Below are 27,783 nucleotides of genomic sequence, written 5' to 3' on the forward strand. Positions count from 1 at the left end.
GAAGGTTAAAAAACCTTCTGTGTACAGCAGTGCCCCCAGCCTCCTCAATACTTACCTGAGCCCCATTGCAATCCATCAATGTGCACAACAGCCTCAGCTGCCCTGGGTCTCTGCCCTTCATTGGCTGAGACAGCAAGTGGGAGCCATTGGTTCCCACTGTTCTCAACCACAGGCAGTCAGCCAATGAGGAGAGAGAGAGGGGGCGGGCCAAGCCTTGATTCTGTGTGTGAATGGAGACACGGAGAAGTGGCTTGGGAACACACCTGCTTGGGTGCCCCCATAGCAAGCTGTTTTGTGTTTCTTCCATTTGCGAATGATTGCACCAACTGTTGTCACCTTCTCACCAAGCTGCTTGGCGATAGTTTGGTAGCCCAGTCCAGCCTTGTGTAGGTCTACAATCTTGTCCCCGACATCCTTGGATGTTTTGGAGATGTCCCAGAAGAAATGTAGAGACCTCCCTTATTCCTCACCAGGGCCTTTACAAATGTTGGGCAGGAGGAGCAGCGGCCCTGGGTGCAGCCATTGGGGAAGTCCAGCCTTGTGTAGGTCTACAATCTTGTCCCTCACATCCTTGGACGGCTCTTTGGTCTTTGCCATGGTGGAGAGTTTGGAATCTGATTGTTTGATTGCTCCTGTGGACAGATCTCTTTTATACAGGTAACAAAATGAGATTAGCAGCACTCCCTTTAAGTGACTGCTTCTAATCTCAGCTTGTTACCTGTATGAAAGACACCTGGTAGCCAGAAATCCTGCTGAATGATAGGGGATCAAATACTTATTTCCCTCATGAACATGCAGATCAGTCATCATTTGTTAGATGCATTTCTGCTGAATTTGTTGTTGCTATTCTATCTCTCAGTGTTACAATACACCGAACATTCGATTTTTAGACCGATCATTTCTTTGTGAGCGGGCAAACATTCCAAATCAGCAGGGGAGCAAATACGCATTTCCTTCACTGTATATATATATATATAGAGAGAGAGAGAGAGAGAGAGAGAGAGAGAGAGAGAGAGAGAGAGAGAGAGATAGATAGATAGATAGATAGATAGATAGATAGATAGATAGAAAAAAAAAAAAAATATATATATATAAAATATATATTTAAAAAATATTTATATATATATATATATATATATATATATAAAATATATATTTAAAAAATATTTATATATATATATATATATATATATATATATATATATATATATACACACACACACACACACACAATGAAACCCGCTTGTCTCTGGATTTTCCTTTATTCACTTATCTTTGGGGGTAAACAAGATTCATACTTCAAAGAGCAGTTGTGTTATCTTTGAGTTGATTGCAACAGAAAGTGTTGACGGGGTTGAAGTGAAGGGTGGGTGGAGAAAAATAAAAAAAAAAAGAGAACTATTATTTACTGGATATGAATTTCGTCACAAACGGAATGTCAGTGCAGTGTACGGTGGCAGACAAACATAAATTACCCTGTTTGTTTGGGCCACCAAGGAAATTGAGTAAAACAAGAAGAAGTTACAATGTATTTAGAAAATTGTGGTGGACCATTGCTACTGTCGAGACTCTACAGTACACAAGTAGGTACCGATTTGATTTCTATTTTTTCCATTTTTTTTAAAGCGTTACAGGTGTTCCATTGTGTTACATTTGTACATTTTTATTTACAAAAAAAGATGCTTGTAAACTCTTTCTTTTTGGAGATTTCAGCTAATGAACATGTTGGATCAGGTTGCGTATTGTTAACCAACATTATGTAAAGGCTTCATACCAGGATATGCTATAATAATAGGCACTCTAGGGATGAACTGAGTGCTTTCAGCAAACTGATTTAGCTGGAACACTACAAAATTTGCAGAAAATCTCTTAATTTTTCTGAGTATAGAAGAAATATACTTGAAAAAAATAATTTATTTGTGCTTTTATCCTTGTTTGTGTACTTAGATACCGTCACTTAAAGTTGTTATTTTTATATGGCTTTTTTGTATGGTCTGATGTTTGTTGCTTTCGGATAAATTAAATAAATACATGAATCCAGGGGTGGACTGACAACTCATGGGGCCCCCGGGCAGTAGGGGATCATGGGGCCCCTGCGTCCTTGCCCAAAGTCAAAAAAGCCTATGAAAAAGGTACCAGGGGCATCTCATGGGGTCCCCCACTGACCCTGGGCCCTCGGGCCAAGTTTCCAAATGGTCAGTCCGCCCCTGCATGAATCCATCCCTCATATAGCATAATTAATTTTTAGTTATTAATAAGTAATTATACTTGTATAGCAAATGCATTTTCATGCTATTTATTTTTATCTGTAATCTATATATATATTTTTTTTTCTGAGTATAGAAGAAATATACTTGAAAAAAAGAATCTTTCTCTTTGGGCTTTTATCCTTGTTTGTGTATTTAGATACCGTCACTTCAAATAGTTATTTTTACTTTTTTTTTATGGTCTGATGTTTCTTGCTTTCGGGTAAACTACCGTAAATAAATACATTAATCCATCCCTCATATAACACAATTAATTTGTAGTTATTTGTAAGTAATTATATTGGCATAGCAAATGCATTTTCATGCCATTTATTTTTATCTGTAATATATATATATATATATATATATATATATACAATATATATATGTATTATTTTTATTTTTTTCTGTGTATAGAAGAAATATACTTGAAAAAAAGAATCTTTCTATTTGTGCTTTTATCCTTGTTTGTGTATTTAGATACCGTCACTTCAAATTGTTATTTTTACTTTCTTCTTTATGGTCTGATGTTTCTTGCTTTCGGATAAATTAAATAAATACATTAATCCATCCCTCACATAACATCATTAATTTGTAGTTATTTGTAAGTAATTATATTTGCATAGGAAATGCCATTTATTTTCATCTGTATATATATAAAAAAATGTTCTGAGTGTAGAAGAAATATACTTGAAAAAAAAGAATCTTTCTATTTGTGCTTTTATCCTTCTTTGTGTATTTAGATACTGTCACTTCAAATTGTTATATATATATATATATATATATATATATATATATATATAGTAAGCTCTGATGAGCCGGGCCCTCTTTTTCCTCTTGTACAAAATTGTATTGTAACTGTAATGTCTACCTTAATTTTGTAAAGCGCTGAGCAAACTGTTGTCGCTATATAAATCCTGTATAATAATAAATATAAATTATATATATATTAGATAGGATCCAAGTTAGATAGGATCCAATTCACCTAGCAGCATTTCTTTGGAGGGTGAGAGGAAACCCACGCAGGCACAGGGAGAACTTGCAACCTCCATGGTGGTACCATGGTTGGAATTCGAACCAATGATCCTAGTACTGCCAGGCGAAAGTGCTAACCATTTAGCCACTGTGCTGCCCTAAGGTTTAGCAACACCAGGGGCGGACTGACAACTCATGGGGCCGCCGGGCAATAGGGGATCATGGGGCCCCTGTGTCCTTGCCCAAACTCAAAAAAAGGTACCAGGGGCATCTCATGGGGCCCCCTACTGACCCCGGGCCCTCGGGCAGTGCCTGAGTTTCTAAATGGTCAGTCCGCCCCTGAGCAACACTTTAACTTTTATAGTTTTTATTACCATTGTTGTCATGTAATGGATTGTGCTGTATATGTTGTTGATGAATGCAGTTTTTGCCATTTGTTATAATTATTATTGTTATATTTTAGTAGGTGAAGCATCATTCAACTAAACCTAGGAGCGTACAACTTATCACGTCAGTTGCTTCTCAGCTATTTTATGTGTCAGCATGAATGGAAACAATATTTTTATCATTGTTCTTCTTCAAGGTAATTTGGTTCTTGTTGTGGTTCACTGTGATACTGAAATGACATTTGGGGTTGGATGTGTGTTTAGGAGGGTGCAGTGTATACATTGTATGTACAGTACAGACAGGGCTGCTGTTAGAAACCACGAGGCCCTAATTAGTCGGGAGAATATTAAGGAGGAAAGGAAACACATTAATCCCAAAGAGCAAGGTAAAAAAGAATGAGAAAGACCCTATTGGACAGATGTGAGGGGTGGGATTGGGGGAGGGGAGAGGGTGGGGGGGCGGTAGGGGATATGATATATATGGATTGTAATGAGATGGTATCGATATGATTAATTTATTGTAAGAAATTAAAACTTAATAAAAGATATAAATTTAAAAAAAAAAAAAAAAAAGACCACGGGGCTCAATACAGCCGACCTGACAGGGCCCCTTTGAAAAAAAAAAAAAAAAAAAAAACAGTTTACTATGCTTCAGTTATGAATGCACAGTGAGTGGTTGGCACCGATCCCTCATTGTGTTCATTCAGGAAAGGAAGGGGCTGATAAAAATGTGACATATTTATCGGATCCTTCCCCTACTCTCCATCCTGAAGGATCCTATTGTGTGCTTGCAGCTGCCGGTGGGAAGGAGAGGAGGGAAGCTGGCAGAAATGCGGATATGGGGGCATACAGGGGGGTCTGGGCCGCAGGGGTAAAGTATGGTGCACAGGGAGGGTGATGGGGTGGCAGGGGAGGAGGGGACAATTATTGGAACCGATCCCCTATATGGCTCCCTCTGCAGCAGCTGAAAGCTAGCGGGAGGGAGAGAAGAAGAAGCCAGCTTTTAGCTGCTGCAGAGAAAGCCATATAGGGGATCGGTTCCAGTAATTGCCCTTGTCCTGTCGATCACCCTCCCTGCCCATATTTGATTCACCCAGCTGCCTGGGCCCCCCTGCTGGTTTGGGCCCCGTACAGGAGGACTGGTGGTACCCCCTTATCCACGGCCCTGGCCACATTCGATTCACCCAGCTGCCCGGGACCCCCTGCTGGTCTGGGCCCCGTACAGGAGGACTGGTGGTACCCCCTTATCCACGGCCCTGAGTACAGAAGTCAAGGATAGAAGGGTGGAATCTGAAGGAACTCTCATACATCTTTTGGTTTTTGTGTCCGAAACTAGCTGGTTTCTGGGATGACATAGAGAAAAGGATGCAGACCCTGGCAGGAGTCTCCCTTCACAAGAACCCGGCTGCATACCCTTTGAATGACACCCCATTATCCAACAAGAAATGTAAACATCTTCTACTTAAACATTTCCTACCGGCAGCCAGGACCTGTATACCGGCATTGTGGAAAAGTACAAGATCCTCCACAATAGCCCAGTGGTGGGCGAAAGTCTCAGACATCCAGGAAATGGAAAGCCTTGCTATGATCTTGAGAGAACAGGACAACAAATATTGGAAGATTTGGACCCCCCAGGGCTTTTATTCAATGGGAACGCAGTTCCGGCAACTCCAGCACTGAATGTATGCAATGGCAAGGGATGGGGTGTGTTGGAGGGTCTATTGATGCTGGCTGTTGGGAACTATTGTGTGTGGGGGGTCTATTATGCTAGGGAGGTCTATTGTTGCTGGCAGGGGATAAGTTATTTCTGGGGGGTTAATTGTTGATGTGATGGATCTACTGTTGAGAAAGAGGTTATTTTTGCTGATTGCTGGAGGGTTTATTGATGCTGGCTGAGGGGGAATCTGTTGTTACTAGGGGTATCTGTTGTTTCTGTAGGTGGGTCTATTGATGCTGGCTGTTGGAGATCTATTGGTTATTTACACGTATTGGTTTTTTTTTTAGCAAAGACATGTCGCAGAATGCATTTTGGCAGAAATTTATGACTAAATTTGATCTTTGCATTTTTTTTTTACTGGACATGTTTTATAGCAAAAAGTCCAAAATATTGTTTTTTTTTCCTCAAAATTGTCAGCCTTTTTTTTTATAGCGCAAAAAATAAAAACCGCACAGGCGATCAAATACCACTGAAAGAAAGCTCAATTTGTGTGGAAAAAAAGGATGTAAATTTCATTTATGTATCGTATTGCATGACCGCGCAATTGTCCGTTAAACTAGCGCAGCACTGTATAGCAGAAAAATGGCGTAAATTGCAGTATTTATACCATAGTTTGTAGACGCTATAACGTTCACACAAAGCAATCAATATACACTTATTGGGATTTTTTTTTACCAAAAACATGGAGCAGAATACATTTTGGCCTAAATTTATAACCAACTTTGAGTTTACTATATATTTTTTATAGCTGAAAGTAAAAAATATTGTTTTTCTTCAAAATTTTTGGCATTTTTATGTTTATAGCGTGAAAAATAAAAAGCGCACAGATGATCAAATACCACCAAAAGAAAGCTCTATTTGTGTGAAAAAAAGGACGTAAATTTTGTTTGGGTGCAGCATTGCATGACCGCGCAATTATCAGTTGAATTAGTGCAGCGCCGAGTAGCAAAAAGAGGCGTGGTCATTAAGGGGGGTAAATCCTCAGGAGCTCAAGTGGTTAACAAATTTGTCTTCCAGTTAGGGTTTATTTTTCTTTTTTTTTCTTTTTTTAATTTAAATGTTTATTAATTTTTCAGATAAACAAGTTGCACAAACATACTCATTAAAACCTTAGCATATTATCAAAACATGTATTGTTTGATCCCTGGATAATATCCAGTTCGGGTTTAGATCTAAGGATATTATTTCTACTTTTCCACTATGTTCAATTCTTACTAGGAAAGGATGCATGATATAAAAAAAGCATTTTAATTTTAACTCACATTTTTTGATGCGCATATACAATCTCAAAATTATTTATTTTTTTTCTCTTGTTCAACAGCAATTTACACTGTTCAGCAAAAGGAGTTTAATTTCCCATCTGAGATCCAAGCATTGATTGGCTCCTGTGTGGAGATCCCTTGTACGATCAGAACATCTGCAACAGAGCCGAGGAACGATAAGGTGGTGTGGCGCGTAGCGAGGAGTACTTTTGGTTCCAGGATTATATACAGCTCAAATCCTTCTGAAATATCATCAGAGTATAAAAACCGAGCGGCGCTAATAGGCAGTCCAGAGGACAGCTGCAGTCTCCGAATTCATACAGTGCAGCAAAAAGATGAAAAGGAGTATTATCCAGGCAGTAGGAAGTTTTCGCTTCGTGCAAAGGTTTCGGAGTCTGTTCAGTTACGGGTTACAGGTAAAAAAAACTATTGAACATTCTATTTTGTCTCATGTTCTTCTGAGGAACAATAACCTCAAACATTTTCCAGGTACACATGTACATGGTTGTGAAGGCCTTAGGGCCTCACAAGTACCAAGGGGACTTTTGGCCTTAACCTCCTTAGCGGTGTTCCCGAGTGTAGCTCGGGGTAAAATTTCAGTACCAAGAGCGGTAACCCCGAGCTACACGCGGGCTTACCATGCGGCGTTCTCCGGAGGTCCCTGCAGCACTTACCTTGTCCTTCGCTCCCGCGATGTGTCCCCTGCAGCGTCCCCGGCCATCTCCTCCGGCCGATGCCAGCATCCGGCTCCTGTGTTCTGACGTCGGGATGTACGGGCGCCGGAACCAGCGGGAAATTTGAAATTTTTAAAAAATTTCATTTTTGCTGTCATTGCTGTTTCAATGCATTTCACATATATTTTGTCCCTACTGCTTTGTCCGGCGCCCTGCCTGCATTTTGTCTGTTCTTTCTGCCTGGAAACTTAGAAAAGTCCATGGCGTCCAAAAAGCGTCCCTTTACGTCAAAAGCGGTTTTAGAACAGCGATAGTAAATCAGAACCACTTGCAGAATTGAGTGATAATGATTCGTGGGGGAAATTCCTCATCAGACACTGAAAATGATTTTGCGACTTTGCTCAGCGATGTGCGAATTTGCCTCTGTATTTCAAATTTCAGTGTTTTTGGTTTGATTATATTATTGAATTAAATTTATTATTATTATATTATTATTTTTTATGATTATTTATTATATTATAATTTATGATTTCGTGTTTCAAGTTTTATCATCCCCGGGATGTTTACTAGACTCTTGTTCGGACAGATTTCAGTGAGTTATTCCTAAAAATGACAGGCCTACAATAAAAAACTACATATTTCTATGCAAAAAAATGCACAAAAAATCGGAAAGAATTATACCGCCGAGGAGGTTAAGGACACAGGCTAGGCACCAGGGTCTTTGAGGTGACCCATATATGTTTTGGCGTTGACCAACTGTACATTTTAACCACTTCAAGTCCGGACTCTTTCACCCCCTTCCTGTCCAGGCCAATTTTCAGGGGGGTGATGATTGCTTTTACATAAAGGCTGTAAAAGCAATCATTTCTCCATCTCTTAGGCTGCATTCTTGCAGCCATTGAGAAATACTGTGTGAGCTGTGATTGGTCACAGCTTGTCACATGGTACAAGGCTGTTGTGAATAGTCCTGTACCATGTGATCTCTGTGATCATTCACAGATTTCACACGTAGTAAGCAATGATGTCAGAAGTGACATCTTGCTTACACCTATTCATGTGATCACTGATTGGCCAATCAGTGATCACATGATCGGGACCTCACACAGAGGTACCGTACAACGATTGGCGTTCCACTGTGTCTGGAGGACACAGCGGGCACCGGATCGCGGTGCTGCACGCTCCCAGGGAGTGCACACAAGCAGGGGGCAGGGAAGCCATTTATAAACTGCACTGCTCCCGTCCAGCCGTTTATATACATGGGCCTGATGGGAAGTCATTAAGAAGTATTGAAATCCCAGCACCTCTTAGATATATCCTCTTAATCCAGGAATCAGAGGCAAACAAAGCATTTGCCTAAAGCGGCATTTTTGTTGTGAATAGCCTTGTACCATGTGACCTCTGTGATCATTCACAGATTTCACACGTAGTAAGCAATGATATCAAAAATGCCATCTTGCTTACACCTATTCATGTGATCACTCATTGGCCAATCAGTGATCACATGATCGGTACCTCACGCAGAGGTCCCGTACAGCGATCGGTATTCACAGCGGGCACCAGATCGCAGTGACATGTGCTCCCAGGTAGCGTGCATGATCCAAAATGGCGGGTGCCGTTTATGAACAGCAACCCGCCCTGCACTGCCACCATCCGGCCGTTTATATACAGAGGCTGGACGGGAAGTGGTTAAAGCATGCCCAAAACTCACTTTTATTTTAGTGAAATGCCTTGAAGTGTAGGCATATAGGGGTGCATAGAGGGGCAAACTGACAACTCATGGGGCCCCCGGGCAATAGGGGATCATGGGGCCCCTGTGCCCACGCCCACACTCAAACCACACCCAAAAAAGTCTATGAAAGGTACTAGGGGCATGTCATGGGGCCCCTTACTGATCCCAGGCCCTCGGGCAGTGCCCGAGTTTCTGAATGGTCAGTCCGCCCCTGTGTGGATACCTTTAGTGGCCTCCAAAACCCTTCTATTTCTGAGCCAAATACAAGGCTTTTCTCAAAAGATATGACACATTCTGGTACTGCTGAAGCTTTCCCATCCCTTCTTGCCTCCTGTGTAATCCTAATTGCCAGTAATGCTGTCCATCCTAGTGAATGGTTATTAGAAATGTTAAGGGCAGGCCTATAGGCACGCTCCAGTACTAGCCAGACGTGTAGGAACGTTGCCTCCAAGAATGGTCCTGTATTCAATGAATACCTGAACTAGGCGGTACTCCTGTTCTTGTTGCAGTTCAAACATTTCATCACATTAATAATCACTGTATCTCATAGTTTGATTTTTTTCAGTTGCGGACTTTCAATCTTTACTTTTCTTCAGGAATATTTAAACATAACATTTATCCATAACTCTTTGAACTTCTTCCATAGATGTTCCGCCACAGCCGGTGTTGTCCGTGCCTGGAGAGATAGTCGAAGGAATACCAACTCTGATCAACTGTTCTGTAGAACATACCTGTGCCACCAGTCCACCGGTTTTGAACTGGAACATCTCAGGTTTGCCTGTGACAGAGTATAACAAGACCCTTGAGAAGGGGAAGTATCTGAAAACATCTGAACTAACCTATGTACCCTCTGGAGATCATAAGGGTTCAGGCATCCTGTGTATTGCAATTTTCTTTAACGGGCAAACAAGTCAAACTGAAGCTAAGCTCAACATTATTAACAGTAAGTTAGTCACCGTATGACTGTGGTAGAGTCTTAGATATTAGTTTGTTGGTAACATTTATTGGTAAAGATATTATTTTCAACTTCTTTCCTCTTTTGGGGCTTGTCAGTGGTTCCTCTTTCCTCTTTCAGCCACTTCCTATCTACATGCTCCAATTCCAGTGTTGGTCGCCCAACACTACTCTGAACCGGCTTCCTGTGACAATGGTGGTCCATGCCTGCGTAATGTGTGTTGGCATGGCTGTTTGTAGTCTCCACCAAGTGCTTATGTGATAAAATGACTATGCAGAAGCACAACCGGATGACAGAGCCAGAACAATGACAACCTGTAACAGGAAATGTGTTAGAAAAATACCTGTAGACAGTGGAGACCAATTTCTGAGAACATCATGCTAAGTACCATTCACAGTTCTTAAGAGGTTGAATTGTTTGAACCGCTAGACAGATGATAGGTGTCATAGTCATTAGCCATGGTCGATGCATGAGAAGAGTTTCATAGTTGGGGTCACAAGCCAAGGTCAATGCAGGAGAAGAGTTTCATAGTCGAGGTCACAAGCCAAGGTCTATGCACGAGAAGAGTTTCATAGTTGGGGTCACAAGCCAAGGTCTATGCACGAGAAAAATTTTGTGGTGAGAGTCACAAGTCAAGGTCTATGCACGAGAAAAGTTTCATAGTTGGGGTCACAAGCCAAGGTCGATGTACGAGAAAAATTTTGTGGTGGGGGTCACAAGCCAAGGTCGATGCAGGAGAAAAATTTCATAGTGGGGTCACAAGCCAAGGTTGATGCACGGGAAGAGTTTCATAGTTGGGGTCACAAGCCAAGGTCGATGCACGAGAAGAGTTTATTAGTCGAGGTCACAAGCCAAGGTCTATGCACGAGAAGAGTTTCATAGTTGGGGTCACAAGCCAAGGTCTATGCACGAGAAGAGTTTCTTAGTTGGGGTCACAAGCCCAGGTCGATGCACGAGAAGAGTTTCATAGTTGGGGTCACAAGCCCAGGTCGATGCACAAGAAGAGTTTCATAGCTGGGGTCACAAGCCAAGGTTGATGCACGAGAAGAGTTTCATAGTTGGGGTCACAAGCCCAGGTCGATGCACGAGAAGAGTTTCATAGTTGGGGTCACAAGCCAAGGTCAATGCACGAGAAGAGTTTCATAGTTGGGGTCACAAGCCAAGGTCGATGCACGAGAAGAGTTTCATAGTTGGAGTCACAAGCCAAGGTCAATGCACGAGAAGAGTTTCATAGTTGGGGTCACAAGCCCAGGTCGATGCACGAGAAGAGTTTCATAGTCGAGGTCACAAGCCAAGGTCTATGCACGAGAAGAGTTTCATAGTCGAGGTCACAAGCCAAGGTCGATGCACGAGAAGAGTTTCATAGTCGAGGTCACAAGCCAAGGTCGATGCACGAGAAGAGTTTCATAGTCGAGGTCACTAGCCAAGGTCTATGCACGAGAAGAGTTTAATAGTCGGGGTCACAAGCCAAGGTCGATGCACAAGAAGAGTTTCATAGTTGGGTTCACAAGCCAAGGTCGATGCATGAGAAGAGTTTCATAATTGGGGTCACAAGCCAAGGTCGATGCACAAGAAGAGTTTCATAGTTGGGGTCACAAGCCAAGGTCGATGCACGAGAAGAGTTTCATAGTTGGGGTTACAAGCCCAGGTCTATGCACGAGAAGAGTTTCATAGTTGGGGTCACAAGCCAAGGTCAATGCACGAGAAGAGTTTCATAGTTGGGGTCACAAGCCAAGGTCGATGCACGAGAAGAGTTTCATAGTTGGGGTCACAAGCCAAGGTCAATGCACGAGAAGAGTTTCATAGTTGGGGTCACAAGCCCAGGTCGATGCACGAGAAGAGTTTCATAGTCGAGGTCACAAGCCAAGGTCTATGCACGAGAAGAGTTTCATAGTCAAGGTCACAAGCCAAGGTCGATGCACGAGAAGAGTTTCATAGTCGAGGTCACAAGCCAAGGTCGATGCACGAGAAGAGTTTCATAGTCGAGGTCACAAGCCAAGGTCTATGCACGAGAAGAGTTTAATAGTTGGGGTCACAAGCCAAGGTCGATGCACAAGAAGAGTTTCATAGTCGAGGTCACAAGCCAAGGTCGATGCATGAGAAGAGTTTCATAGTTGGGGTCACAAGCCAAGGTCGATGCACAAGAAGAGTTTCATAGTCGAGGTCACAAGCCAAGGTCTATGCACGAGAAGAGTTTAATAGTTGGGGTCACAAGCCAAGGTCGATGCACAAGAAGAGTTTCATAGTTGGGGTCACAAGCCAAGGTCGATGCATGAGAAGAGTTTCATAGTTGGAGTCACAAGCCAAGGTCGATGCACAAGAAGAGTTTCATAGTCGAGGTCACAAGCCAAGGTCTATGCACGAGAAGAGTTTAATAGTTGGGGTCACAAGCCAAGGTCGATGCACAAGAAGAGTTTCATAGTTGGGGTCACAAGCCAAGGTCGATGCACGAGAAGAGTTTCATAGTTGGGGTCACAAGCCAAGGTCGATGCACGAGAAGAGTTTCATAGTTGGAGTCACAAGCCAAGAGCCAAGATCGATGCAGGAGAAGAATTGTGTAGTGGGGGTCCCAAGTCAAGGTCGATTTCAAATGCTAATAGTGGTAGCTTGGGGCTGCAGATAGAAATACTGAGAGGAGTACAAAAATCTAGCAACAAGAAGTGCAGAGACATGACTTAAATCAGGAAGTGCATAGGAGGAGCAAAAAGTTCAAGGTTCAAAACAAGGTTCAAGACAGGATCATCCAAAGATCTGTACTGGGACATATCCAACATTCCAGGTAGCTCAACAAGGAGCAGTACTACCCCCTCCCCCACAGCAGAGGTCCTGGGTTCAAATCCAGTGCCTTAACAAGGACCTTCATGATAGGATCACCAGGGATTATTATTTAAATAAAAGATGCCAATTTAAAAAAGATTAAAAATGTCGATAACATGTTAAAGCTTGTATGAGATTTTAGTATTTGGGTCCTCCACTTTGCATGATCGGGTCAGGTTAATGGTTAGTGACAGGGTGGTAGTCAGGGCCATTGTTACACATTTCCTTGTTTTTTGGTGCCGAATGCACAACACTGACAACCAACAAATCTGGAAACCAACCTACCTAAAATAAAACCTTTAAAATGATAGTGATGAAAATGTATTTTACATAATGGAGCATGAAAATGCTTGGAAGTCAGAGGGCTACCATACCAAAAATATACAGCATAGTCATAACTACAACATTGACAGCTGATGATACAACTAGTGGATACAATTAGAGATGAGCGAATTTTTCAAAAATTCGATTCGCCTGATTCGCCGAATTTTCCGAAAAAATTCGATTCGATTCAAATTTATTCGCCGCAAATTTTACTTATAAAAAGGGTTTCTAGGCTTCAGAGAGCCTTTATATTAGTGCAGAACACTGTACCTTTAATTTAAATGCCCTTGGAGTCTGCTGGGGAAGAGAAATAATACTGTCAGTCAGTATGACATGCAGATGAGTGCCGTCGATCTTAGAATCACCGCACACTTCACTCATTTGGGCAGTCACGGGGCCAAAGAAGAAGAAGGAGAAGAAGAAGAAGAATGAAAAGAATGAAAAGAAGAAGAAGAAGAAGAATGAAAAGAATGAAAAGAAGAAGAAGAAGAATGAAAAGAATGAAAAGAATGAGAAGAAGAAGAAGAATGAAAAGAATGAAAAGAAGAAGAAGAAGAATGAAAAGAATGAAAAGAAGAATGAAAAGAATGAAAAGAAGAATGAAAATAAGAAGAAGAATGAAAAGAAGAATGAAAAGAATGAAAAGAAGAATGAAAATAAGAAGAAGAATGAAAAGAAGAATGAAAAGAATGAAAAGAAGAATGAAAAGAAGAATGAAAAGAATGACAAGAAGAATGAAAAGAAGAATGAAAATAAGAAGAAGAATGAAAAGAAAAATGAAAAGAATGAAAAGAAGAATGAAAATAAGAAGAAGAATGAAAAGAAGAATGAAAAGAATGAAAAGAAGAATGAAAATAAGAAGAAGAATGAAAAGAAGAATGAAAAGAATGAAAAGAAGAATGAAAAGAATGACAAGAAGAATGAAAAGAAGAATGAAAAGAAGAAGAAGAATGAAAAGAAGAATGAAAAGAATGAAAAGAAGAATGAAAATAAGAAGAAGAATGAAAAGAAGAATGAAAAGAATGAAAAGAAGAATGAAAAGAATGAAAAGAAGAATGAAAATAAGAAGAAGAAGAATGAAAATAAGAATAATTCCAGTAAAGCAAAAAGTGTTTCTGCAGAGTTCCTCTATTTCTGACAGTTCTCTGACAGTTCTTTCACATTTACAGCGATTGAAACATTGTATCTATTTGTTTCCTAATAAAAACATCTGTATCCTAAATGGAAACAAATACATACAATGTTTCAACCGCTGGAAATGTGAAAGAACTGTCAGACAGCTGTCAGAAATAGCGGAGCTCTCTGCAGGGACATTTTTTCCGGCTGTAGAAGGGATGAAAACGGCCGATCAGGAAAAATTCGATTCGACCATCCGAAGTCGGCAAAAATTCGGATTCGCCGCGAATTGAATTTTTCCTGAAATTCGAAACGAATTCCACTTCGCCTGATTCGATTCGCTCATCTCTAGATACAATGATCATGTCGATTATATTGATTATGAAATAAACAAAATTTAATGATGGCTAAGTCAGCTGACAAATTATGTCAAATATGGAGGGAAAATTGACCAAGTAAAGGTAATAACAATTTTTTTGTTCTTTTTTTTTTTTACAGCGGAAAAAAATTCGAACAGAGATTTTAGGGCGATCATTGCTGTTGCATGCGTAATCTCATTGTCATTGATCGCCTTCTTTATTTGGAGGTACAGTATAATAAAACTCCTATCGCTTAGCAGTAATATGCACAAAACCCATAGAAAAAAATAATCAAAGAAATGCTTGACACAATTACACAATATTACACAACGTATTAATTGACGCAATGGATCAACAGCAGGAAGTCAACCTTTTTTTCAGCTCATAGTCCCTTCATTATACCTAAGAATAAACAAAAAATTCCCAGTGTTCGTACAAATTTTTATTGAAGTTTGAGAACTTTGCAGTGAACCCCACAATAGTGCATGAAAGGGGGGGTGCAGTTATTGTGGCCATTTCTAAGGCTACTAAGTAAGATATTGTCAAACAAAAGGTATGGGAAGTGACGAAGGACATGTACCAATGCCTTAAAGGAGATGCATGGCCAAAGCTATTTTGGCCCTATTTCTCCTAAGGATCTCTCATATATGGCACTGATAGGCGGCACTGATAGGTGGCACTGACTGGCACTGTTAGGTGGCACTGACTGGCACTGACAGGTGACGCTGAAAGGTAGCTCAGATGGGCACTGATATGTGGCACTGATGGGCACTGGCAGGTGGCACTGATGAGCACTGACAGCTGGCATTGATGGACATTGACAGGTGGCACTTCTGGGGCCACACTGATCATCAGGACACACTGATCATCAGTGCCCTGATGATCAGTGTACATGTCCCCTCTGAGGAATGCTGATTACCTCTCCTCTGTCAGCGTGACAGCTCGTGAGGAGAGAAAGGCCGATAACTGGCTTTTCCCTGTTTACATGCGATCAGCTGTGATTGGACACAGCTGATCACATGACCGAGCCGACAACTTCGGCTCTTTCCGTTGATCAGTGATCCGCTGTGTCCGAGGGACACAGCGCACCACCGATCTCCGCGCTCCCGAAGCCGTGCACGGTTACAATGGGAGGACGTCATATGAACTGCCTTGCACCTGTTATTTCCTTCTATGGCAGGCGGGAGGCAGTTAAAAAAGAGCACCGGTCAAAAATAAATAAGCAAAATAGCCTATCAGAGATAAGATAAAAAGCAGCCTTTGCTGCCATACTCACCTTCAATTTGAAGCTGTCCTTCCTTTCCCATAGTACTTGTTTTTTTCAGTCCATTCTGGTCACATGATCCCCTGTGTCAATCAGTGCAGCTGCAGGGAAGAGGATAGAATGCTCATTAATGTCTGGTAAAGCCTGGGAGCGATGACATCACCTGTAGGCTCCTACGGCCCATCTGTTGTTGGCGCCCCCAGCTCTCCCCTGCAGCTGTTGCTGAAAGACATAGGGGAGCCGGATCACGTGACCAGACTGGACCGGGCTGAAAAAAGGTAAGTACTGCAGATACATCTTTATTGTTTAGGTTGGTCAGCATAGGTGAGAGTAGGGGGACTAGTTAGTTAGAATTCTACTTTAAGCCGTGGCTGGTGTTTTTGTCTCGTCTTTTGCACTTGCAACATTTTTTTCTTTATAAAGACATTTTCTTAGTACCTTATAAACACATAAAAGTTTTTTCAGGAAGTATATCACGACTTTGGGCCATAGCACAGTACTAAAGGTTTGTTACTTCCTTTTCCACTGACATTTTATCACAATCATTCGTCATGGTGTTGCTAAATAGCAAAGCTTCTGCCTTTTACTCACAAAAACATACTGCCAGGTTCTCTCTACAAATGACGCCAAACCCTTCTCTTTGTTTAAGATTTCTTCTAGGTAACAAAGCTTCCACATCCAGAGCTTCGGATTCATTTATAAGAAAAAAGTATTCAAAAGACACCAAGGTGAGTGCATCTGAAGGCAACATAACCCAACTTGCTCAAAATAATGTTTTTAAATCCAAAGTTCTAAGGTGCATCATCAATTAAAATCCACCGTGTTAAGGTCCATCAAAGACCAATAGAAGGTACATTCTGACTGGTTGAATAGGTACCTTCACCTAGAGTGACCCTGTCACTTATTCACCCAAGTAAAATGTAGTCTGCAAGAGAAGAAGATGAATATTTATAGTGAGATAAACTTCACTCTCTTGTAGACGTTTCGGCATAGCTGCTATCCAACATTTCTGGGTATGTTAATAGCATGGAGTCCAATTGGTCACTATGGATCCTCCCACCGACCTCTACATCACTACTGTGTCTTATTCCTCATGCACTGTGACGGGAGTCACTTTTGGTGGGGGGCCCATGGAACCCAGCTCAATTTGGAGAGGTGGGGAGACCCCTGTCTCAGCTCCCCATATCCCTCTTATGTGTAAGTCACCCTGTGCCTGTTAGGGGTACAGAGAGATCTGTCCTAATATTGGGATGGGTGGCCCATGGAATCCAGCTCACTTTGGAGAGGTAGGGAGACCCCTGTCTCAGCTCCCCATATCCCTCTTATGTGTAAGTCACCCTGTGCCTGTTAGGGGTACAGAGAGATCTGTCCTAATATTGTGGTGGGTGGCCCATGGAACACAGCTCACTTTGGAGAGGTGGGGAGACCCCTGTCTCAGCTCCCCATATCCCTCTTATGTGTAAGTCACCCTGTGCCTGTTAGGGGTACAGAGAGATCTGTCCTAATATTGTGGTGGGTGGCCCATGGAACACAGCTCACTTTGGAGAGGTGGGGAGACCCCTGTCTCAGCTCCCCATATCCCTCTTATGTGTAAGTCACCCTGTGCCTGTTAGGGGTTCAGAGAGATCTGTCCTAATATTGGGGTGGGTGGCCCAAGGAACACAGCTCACTTTGGAGAGGTGGGGAGACCCCTGTCTCAGCTCCCCATATCCCTCTTATGTGTAAGTCACCCTGTGCCTGTTAGGGGTACAGAGAGATCTGTCCTAATATTGTGGTGGGTGGCCCATGGAACACAGCTCAATTTGGAGAGGTGGGGAGACCCCTGTCTCAGCTCCCCATATCCCTCTTATGTGTAAGTCACCCTGTGCCTGTTAGGGGTACAGAGAGATCTGTCCTAATATTGGGATGGGTGGCCCATGGAATCCAGCTCACTTTGGAGAGGTAGGGAGACCCCTGTCTCAGCTCCCCATATCCCTCTTATGTGTAAGTCACCCTGTGCCTGTTAGGGGTACAGAGAGATCTGTCCTAATATTGTGGTGGGTGGACCATGGAACACAGCTCACTTTGGAGAGGTGGGGAGACCCCTGTCTCAGCTCCCCATATCCCTCTTATGTGTAAGTCACCCTGTGCCTGTTAGGGGTACAGAGAGATCTGTCCTAATATTGTGGTGGGTGGCCCATGGAACACAGCTCACTTTGGAGAGGTGGGGAGACCCCTGTCTCAGCTCCCCATATCCCTCTTATGTGTAAGTCACCCTGTGCCTGTTAGGGGTTCAGAGAGATCTGTCCTAATATTGGGGTGGGTGGCCCAAGGAACACAGCTCACTTTGGAGAGGTGGGGAGACCCCTGTCTCAGCTCCCCATATCCCTCTTATGTGTAAGTCACCCTGTGCCTGTTAGGGGTACAGAGAGATCTGTCCTAATATTGGGGTGGGTGGCCCATGGAACAGAGCTCACTTTGGAGAGGTGGGGAGACCCCTGTCTCAGCTCCTCATATCCCTCTTATGTGTAAGTCACCCTGTGCCTGTTAGGGTTACAGGGTTATCTGTGCTAATATTGGGGTGGAGGGCCCATGGAACACAGCTCACTTTGGAGAGGTGGGGAGACCCCTGTCTCAGCTCCCCATATCCCTCTTATGTGTAAGTCACCCTGTGCCTGTTAGGGGTACATGGTGATCTGTCCTAATATTGGGGTGGGGAGTTGTTGATTGTTTGATATTATGTGGGTGCATCCCATTGTTCTATTGTGTGTCTGGCTTGGGAGCAAACTATTACAGGATGTATGTGTTTATGTGCATTGGCTTGGTGGGGGGTGTCTCCAGCAGCCCTCCCTCCTGATGGGACTGTCTGTTGGTGTGCCTCTTGTTACTAAATGTAGATTGCCCGCCTTGTGTCATTTTGCAGGGAGAGGGGATTGTCCCCTTGAGTGTATATATCTTGTATTTGTGTTAAAATAAACTAGTCTACCTTCTGGATTACTTCAAGATTGGTGTTGTCTAGTCTTGTATGGTCAGCTGTGGTGTCTGTTGTCGGTGTTCGGATGGGGAAGCGGTAGTCTAACGGAAGTATGCAAGCACAGTCTGGGTTTGGTTCTGTTACATGCACACTGGATGTTTTTACAGCGGCTGTATTTGGCTTTTGACTTTTTTTTCTACAGCCAGTAAACCCCCCAGCATGTTATCCTATGTAAAATAAATAAATGAAAAGTGAGCGCTCTAAAATCAGCGGCCAATGCACTCAAGGTAATCACAGCAAACCTCGTAGGATAATGAATAAATAAAAGTGCAGCGCTATATGTGAGTGAACAGATATGTAATAAAATGTCCCAAAAAAAGAATTATTGTAAACGCATGTATAAATAGTTTGATATAAACGCATAAATAAATAGTTCATAAAATAGGTAAATATAATTAATCCACTTGATGTCGCAGTAAACCAAGCCAAGTGATAATAGGAGCAAATGGTAGAAATGCGCACTCACCTGACGCGCATAGATATTGCGCATGTAATCAATATCCAACCAGGTCACTTAGGAAGGCGGATTAGGTGAGCATCCATCTAAAGGAAGGAAATCTTGTCTTGGTGGTAATTAAAACTGCCAGGTCCAGAGGTCCCCTTAAGTTTGGATGGGTGCATAGACTGGATACAGGGCTCCCTCCCTCTGGTGGTAGTGGATTGTAGTGGGATATCCCCTTATTAAAGATGGCCGCCGGGCCTCCTCGTGGCTCCAGGCAGCAGTGATATCACGCTCTGTTGGCTCCTCCTAAGGCCTTTCGTGCAATGCACATCATCAGAGGGGCCATAGGTACACACCACCTATGGCTCACCAGGCCTCTCTGGTGATCAGGAAGGCATTTTTTCCCCTGCAGGAACAAATTGGATCATGCTTCGCTGGGTCTTATTGCCTTCCTCTGGATCAACTGGCTGTGTCACTCCTGGAGGCTCCACGAGGAGCAAATGTTATCCAATGTGTACATAGAAAAAAAAACCCAGAACTAGTGTGTTTTTAGAGGAGTTTTTAGCTGTAAAAACTCTGTAATGCTGAAAAACAATGCAAAACGTGGTAAAATTACGCAAACCGGCGTTTTTGGACTTTTTTTGACCCCCCAGAAAAAAAAAACACTAAAAAACGCGTACGCGGAAACATGCGGCAAAACGCCGCAAAACGTGGCAAAACGCTGCTAAACGCTAATGTAAAGATGCAAAAAGAAGCTGAAAAACTCATGTTTTTAACGTGACTTTACACAGCTAACGTTACCAGTGTTATTAAAATGCTCCGTGTGGATGGAGCTGTATAGAGATATATTCATGTATAATATTTCCATTGCATGTATTCCTGGGCATGGCAGAGGATTAAGCAGGTTCAGTAGTAGCAACTACTAGCTGGAGACTGGTAACATCATAAGGCTACATATACATTGGGACTTCCTTAGATGTAAACTCTACTGGAAACAGAAAAGCTCTAAATGCAGCAAAAGCACATTGATATGACCCTGGTGCTTTTAGGCAGAAGTGCTAACCATTTAGCTACTGTGCTTAGGGATATTTATATGCATTTTTGCTGCATTTGGTGATTTTCGGCCAAAATGTTCCTCTCCTGAACGCGATTCTTCTGTGTTCAGGAGAGGGACATTTAACTCCCCTTAAATGTTTCAGTACCAAAAGCAGTAACCCCGAGCTACACTCGGGAACAGGGGCAGACTGACCATTTGGAAACTCGGGCACTGCCCGAGGGCCCGGGGTCAGTAGGGGGCCCCATGAGATGCCCCTGGTACCTTTTTCATAGGCTTTTTTGAGTTTGGGCAAGGACACAGGGGCCCCATGATCCCCTATTGCCCGGGGGCCCCATGAGTTGTCAGTCCGCCCCTGCTCGGGAATACACTGCAGTGTTGCTCTGGGATCTCTTCTGCATTTACCTTGTCCTGCGCTCCCGCGATGTCCCCCCTGCAGTGTCCCGGCCATCTCCTCCAGCCGATGCCAGCATCCATCTTCAGGGTTCCTTTCCCTGAGACGTCAGGACGTACGGGGGCCGGAACCGGCAGGAAATTCAAAAATTTAAAAAATTTACATTCACAAAATAAAAATCTATAATAAAATCTATAGTATCTAAAATAAAAAATCTATAATAAAAATCTATACTAAAATCACATAGTATAACATTCCTGTATCAAACCATTTCACATACATTTTGTCCCGAGTGCTTTGTCCGGCGCCCTGCCTGCATTTTTACCGCCCTTTCTGCCTGGAAACTGAGAAACGTCCATGGCGTCCAAAAAACGTCTTTTTAGGTCAAAAGCGGTTTTAGACCGGCTAGAGAACAGCGATAGTAAATCAGAACCACTTGCAGAATTGAGTGATAATGATTTGTGGGGGAAATTCCTCATCAGACACTGAAAACGATTCTGCGACTTTGCTCAGCGATGTGCGAACTTGGCGCTCTATTTCACATTTCAGTGTTTTTGGTTTGATTATATTATTAAATTAAATTTATTATCATATTATTATTTTTTATGATTATTTATTATATTATAATTTATAATTTCGTGTTTCAAATTTTATCATATCCGGGATGTTTACTAGACTCTTGTTCGGACAGATTTCAGTGAGTTATTCCTAAGAATTACAGGCCTGCAAATTTCCATGCAAAATAATGGTACCGCTTTCAGCACCAAAAATCTGAAATAATCATACCGCCAGGGAGGTTAAGAGCAATAGAGGTCTCATATATCCATCTTAAAAGTAACAAGAAAAACTCCCATGGTGGAGTACATGCTATCAGTAATATTTATAAAAAAACAGTGTTACACTCACATGTATTCGAAGATAAAAAAAGCCTTAAAGCATAAAATCATCAAATGCAGGCTGTGAATCCCATCAGCTGGTTTCAGTAATCTCGTCTGCTCAGAGCCACGCCCCTTACACGTTACGTCATGCCCTGACATGACATGACAGATTTTAGTGAGTTATTCCAAAGAATTGGCCTACAATAAAAAAATGACATATTTCCATGCAAAAAAATGTACCACTTTGAGCACAGAAATATTGACATAATCAGACCACTAGGGAGGTTTACTTGCCCCCTAAACTCTGGTAAAAGCCTGTATGTACATGGACACATAGGCTTTTATTGAGTTCAGTTCAGGAGCTTTGGCAAAAAAACGCCAAAAGCTTCTAAAGGAGCAGCAATGTACATGAAACCTAAGCGCACAGTGGATCTTGAAAATGTTGTCCAAACATTTTTTCAAGAGATGACATCACAGTAGCAACAAGTGTAACAATTTGGAGCCACGCAGGACCCCTTTGTCAAGTATGATCACATGTCGGACAAAGGGGTCCTGCTTTTTCCTGAAAAACCCCTTTACCACTGGGATATGATCTTATGAATACTTTTTTTGACGTCTTTTTCAAAATCTATGGCATGCTGGCAATATATAGAGAATTAGGAGTCGGCATTCAAAATCACTGCGCCCTGTTGGGGGCATGCTATCCAACACACATGGATGGGTCCGATAACCATGGTGCCCAGAGCTCTTCAACAGAGTAAAGGTGTAACTTACCATCTGCCAGGAAGGTTCATCTTCTTTTTACAAGAGACTGCTGGATTGATTTAATTCATCTTGGGATGGATCCAATCAGGGGCGGACTGACAACTCATGGGGCCCCCGGGCAATAGGGGATCATGGAGCCACATTGCCACTCACCACAGAAGGTGCAGGCTCTGACACCTTGTTTGTTGTTTTTACACATTGGCCCCTAATGTTTATGGTCCTTTTTATAGGGGCTGCTCAATAAGGATCTGCTGCAAGTTTACATTGTTTTTCTTTTTATATGGATTACCGTTCCTGTACAGGGGCGGACTGACAACTCCTGGGGCCCCCAGGCAATAGGGGATCATGGGGCCCCTGTGTCCTTGCCCACACTCAAAAAAGCCTATAAAAAAGGTACCATGTGCATTTCATGGGGCCCCCTACTGACCCCGGGCCCTCTGGTGGTGTCCGAGTGCTCGAATGGTCAGTCTGCCCCTGGATCCAATGTAAGTTAATGATAGATCCACTTTTAGAACCTTTTAGATTTCCATCACCGGGGCCAGGGGTCTGACCGTTTGGAAGTTCGGGCACTGCCCGAGGGCCCAGGGTCAGTAGGGGGCCCCATGAGATGCCCCTGGTACCTTTTTCATAGGCTTTTTCTAGTTTGGGCAAGGACACAGGGGCCCCATGATCCCCTATTGCCCGGGGGCCCCATGAGTTGTCAGTCCGCCCCTGCCCGGGGCCTATAGATGCACAACGTCTGGCACCCAAAGTACCACCAAGCCTTATGGTTATCAGATGCAAAACTACATTAGCGCTGGGGAAAATCTTAAAACTTTACTGGTGCTAACATTGTTTAGAATATTGTAACAATGTATCGTAAGCTTGTAAGGGGCGAATGTATATCTTTATAGGAATTTTTTTTGCCTTCCTCTGGATCAACTGGGAGTATAGAGTTCTGTACATGAATATATGGAGGTTTTCAATTTATTTATTCGATTTATTTTTCCCTCAATTGCTTGAAGATGAATATATGTCTTTTATTCAACCCAGCTTACTGTTTTTTTAATAGATACATTATTTATCTATTTGTTACTTTAACTCACAGTAAAGAAACAGTGGAAAAGGAAGTTGCATTTGGATGGTGTAATTTTTCTTAATAAATGTCTCAATTTCTCCATAACTCTGTATTTCATCATTCTTTCCCATTTTGCTTCAGCATATTGCAAAGTTGGTATTTTACCCAAATTTTTTGCCACACAGAATTCTTTTTTTTTTTTAAAAATCAATGTAACTGACTGATGTATGGAAGATGTAGAGACTGTTCATTATGTTCACTTAACCACTTGCCCTCCAGACGATTTCCCCCCTTCCTGACCTGGCCATTTTTTGCGATACGGAGCTGCATTAATTTAACTGACAATTGTGCGGTCATGCAACGCTGCACCCAAATGAAATTTACGTCCCTTTGTTCCCACAAATAGAGCTTTCTTTTGGTGGTGTAACGGAACCGACCCCAGACTGCGCTTGGATACTACCCCATCCGAACTTCGACAACAGACACCACAGCTGACCATAAAAGACTAGACGACACCAATCTTGAAGTAATCCAGAAAGCAGACTAGTTTATTTTAACACAGATACAAGATATATACACTCAAGGGAACAATCCCCCCTCCCTGCATAATGACACAGGGCGGGGCAATCTACATATAGTAACAAGGGACACACCAACAGACAGTCCCATTAGGAGGGAGAGCTGCTGAAGACACACCCCACCAAGCCAATACCCATAAACACATACATCCCATAATAGTTTGCTCCCAAGCAAGACACACAATAGAACAATGTGATGCAACCACATGGCATTAAACAATCTACAACCCCCCATCCCAATAGGATAGATCACCCTGTAACCCTAACAGGCACAGGGTGACTTACACATAATAGGGATAAGGGGAGCTGAGACAGGGGTCTCCCCACCTCTCCAAAGTGAGCTTGGTTCCATGGGCCCCCCACCCAAAGTGATTCCCATCACAGGTGGTATTTGATCGCCTCTGCTGTTTAAATTTTTTGGCACTATAAATAAAAAAGACCGACAATTTTGACTAAAAAAAACAATATTTTGGACTTTTTGCTATTAAACACATCCAGTAAAAAAAGTTTAAAAATAAAATTTCATCATAAATTCAGGCCAAGATGTATTCTGCTACATGTCTTTTCTGAAAAAAAATCCCAATACATGTAAATTAATTGGTTTAGGTATGAGTTATAGCGTTTACAAATGGCGGTATATATACTGGAATTTTTTTTTTTACTAGTAATGGTGGCAATCAGCGACTTATAGCGGGACTGTGGGACTGCGGCGGGCATTCTGACACTGGGGGGAACTGACTTGGTGTCACTGATATCCCCGGTGACACCAATACAGTTATCAGTGCTAATAAGAAGCACTGACACTGTACTAATGGCACTGGGCAGGAAGGGGTTAAAATCTGGGGCGATCAAAGGGTTAACTGTGTGTTGTTTCACTACTTAGGCTGTGTGTGTGATTCACTGTAAGCTCACTGCTTTGTATGGCTCTGCTATGCAGAGCCATACAACACAGTGTGCATGAGCTGACAGAGGAGAGATCTGTGTTGTTTATACACAGGTCTCTCCCCCATCTGAGATACTCGGCGATCACCGGGTGCTGGCGATTCATCACCGGCCGAGGCCCAGTAATGGACAGCCAAGGCCGCGAACGGCGGCACAGGTAGGGTGCGCGTGCCGCCTACCCAGAACTGCAAAATATCATATATGTGATTTTGCGCACCTGTGCCGCCCTGTAGCAGTGTTTCTGCCATAGGGAAGCACAAAACTGGTTAAAGTAGAACCATAGGCAAAACATTTTTTTCATTTTGGATAGATTTGGGTTGCTTCTAGCTATTTAGGGGGTTCCCAAATCACCTTCCCTGATCCCCAATGCCGAAGAGGATTGGGATTTAAAGCCATATATACGCCTTCTACCTACTAAGGCAGACTTGAACACTGTGTTGCCAGACTTGAGACCACTTACAGGCATGAGGTGAGCCTTATGACAACAGATATTAGCAGAGTGGATGCAGAGGTTAAAGAGCACACATCTGATGTCCAATCTCTCAAAAAAACAGTTGCGCACCATGACCAATCCATCAAGAGCAGACAGTAAGCCATCATAATCTCATTTATCACCTTGACAATCTTGAAAACCACAGAAGAAATAATATTTGCATACGGGGACTTCCTGATTTGGTCCTTCCAAAAGATCTTCCAACTGCCCCTACATCTATCTTCAATCAACTTCTTCAGATACCAAAAGACTCTACCCTGGAAATCAGTCATGCCCATCATACATTTGGCTCTAGACCCCCAGACGACTCCGAACCCAGGGATGTCCTATCAAGGGTCCATTACTTCAAAGTGAAGGGGGCCATCATGTCCACGGCCAGTAGCCTAGAGGAGATGTGATTTAATGACACACCTATCATGGTTTTCTGGATCTTACTCGCCATACTCGGAATCTTCATAGGGTTCTCAAGCCGCTCTTGGAACAACTTCAGGCAGCTGATATTTGATACGGTTGGGGATACCCGTTAACTGTCATTGCCACCATCAAACCCGCCCCGCAGGCCAGAGTACTTGGTGTCATTCTGGACTCCAACCTATCCTTCTAGCCCCAAGTCCAATCTTTAACAAGCTCGTGCAGACTCCACCTCCGCAACATCGCCAAAATCCGCACGTTCCTAACCCCAGACACCACTAAACAGCTCATCCCCTCCCTCATCATATCACGACTCGATTACTGCAACTCCCTCCTCACTGGCCTGCCTCGCCACAGGCTATCCCCGCTTCAGTTGATCCTGAATACGGCTTCCAGACTCATTCACCTTTCCAACCGCTCCATCTCCGCCACCCCCCTCTGCCAATCCCTCCACTGGCTTCCGATTGCCCAATGGATCAAATTCAAAATCCTAACACCGGCGTACAAAGCTGTCCACCACACTGCCCCGAACTACATCACTGACCTAATATCCAAGTACCCCCCAACACGCACACTCCGCTCCTCACAAGACCTCCTTCTCTCTAGTTCCCTGGTCTCCTCCTCCCATGCCCGCCTCCAGGACTTCTCCAGGGTGTCACCCATCATCTGGGACTCCCTGCCCCAACCTATCAGATTATTACCTACTCTCCTCTCCTTTAGGCGCACCCTGAAAACCCATCTCTTCAGGAAAGCCTACCCCACCCCCTGCTAACTTGCCGACCTCCTCCACTCTTCCTACCACTCCATCCCCCACAGCTATCTCCTCCTGTGCCACCATCCCCTCCCTCCTAGATTGTAAGTTCAAAAGAGCAGGGCCCTCAATCCCCTCATGTTTTGCATTGTATTGGTATTGTTCTGTCACATGTTCTGTCCCCCTTTGTAATGTACAGCGCTGAGCGAACTATCAGCGCTTTATAAATACTGTATAATAATAATAATAATAATTGTCTAAAAATGGCAAATCAGCTGTTTTCCATCACCTTGGAGATCTACCCAACTTCTTAGTAACAATAAAAGCCTGACAGTTGTCATCCCTCTCCACCCTTTCCAAAACTCAAAAAAGGAAAGTTTTGCCTTTACTTATACTTTAAAGTGATATTAGAGACGAAAAAAAAATTAAATCATAACATATCATACTTACCTGCCGATTCTCCTCCTCTCAGGTCCTCCATTGTGCTCCTGGCCCCTGCCTCCTGCCAAATGCCCCCCCGAGCAAGCAGCTTGCTATGGGGACACCCAAGCAAAGTTTGCTCTCAAGCCACTTGTATGCTCTGTGTATTTTTATAAAAATTTTGCTGGCGTACGTAACATGCCTACGGTACAAGACAGGTTAAGATACGTGAATTTTCACTTTGCCATGAGAGTGGTCCTTTAGAAACTCATTCAGGAAATCTACCAATCTCCCAATCTAGTAGTAATTTTTTTTTCGTATACTATTCTTTTATATAGGACACTGGGTATACAGATCTTACGGAGAGAGAAAATGCAACGTATTGTGTAGTAGAGGTAAGCCAGTTAAAACAATTCAAATTTATTTAATATGTTTCAAATTATTTCTGGTAATCGAAATATCCATGTGTGTCCATTGTGACAAGGACACATTTATATAAATGGAGATCACATATACTGTAAATGGAGATCACATAAAGATATTGCAATATAACCAACTGTTCTTATTTTCTTCAGCCAGCAACTCGGAAGAAAATACAAGGAAAGATCCATCGAATGGAAAATTCAAACATATATGAGGATATGAGGCCCTAACTTGAAATTCCATGCTACCAATTACTATCAAATACTGCCAAAATAAAACAATAAAAGTCTTTTTCAATATTAACAACACATGAGTAATAAAAGCAGATTTGTATATTC

At 42.7% G+C, this 27,783-nt stretch overlaps 1 protein-coding gene across 1 annotated transcript; it reads left to right on the top strand.

The window, feature by feature from the left end:
- The first annotated feature begins 1,444 nt into the window (after window positions 1-1,444).
- On the top strand, window positions 1,445-27,783 carry LOC149432757 (B-cell receptor CD22-like). The gene is made up of 8 exons (XM_089664950.1): window positions 1,445-1,583; window positions 3,685-3,804; window positions 6,646-7,002; window positions 9,636-9,932; window positions 14,700-14,787; window positions 16,474-16,552; window positions 27,361-27,417; window positions 27,598-27,783. Exons 2-8 carry the CDS (start codon window positions 3,765-3,767, stop codon window positions 27,673-27,675), a joined length of 996 nt encoding a protein of 331 aa, XP_089521076.1. The 5' UTR covers window positions 1,445-1,583; window positions 3,685-3,764; the 3' UTR covers window positions 27,676-27,783.

The sequence above is a fragment of the Staurois parvus genome, unplaced genomic scaffold (assembly GCF_062004578.1).
Source record: "Staurois parvus isolate SC_StPar_1 unplaced genomic scaffold, SC_StPar_1.0 ptg002113l, whole genome shotgun sequence".
NCBI lineage: Eukaryota > Metazoa > Chordata > Amphibia > Anura > Ranidae > Staurois > Staurois parvus.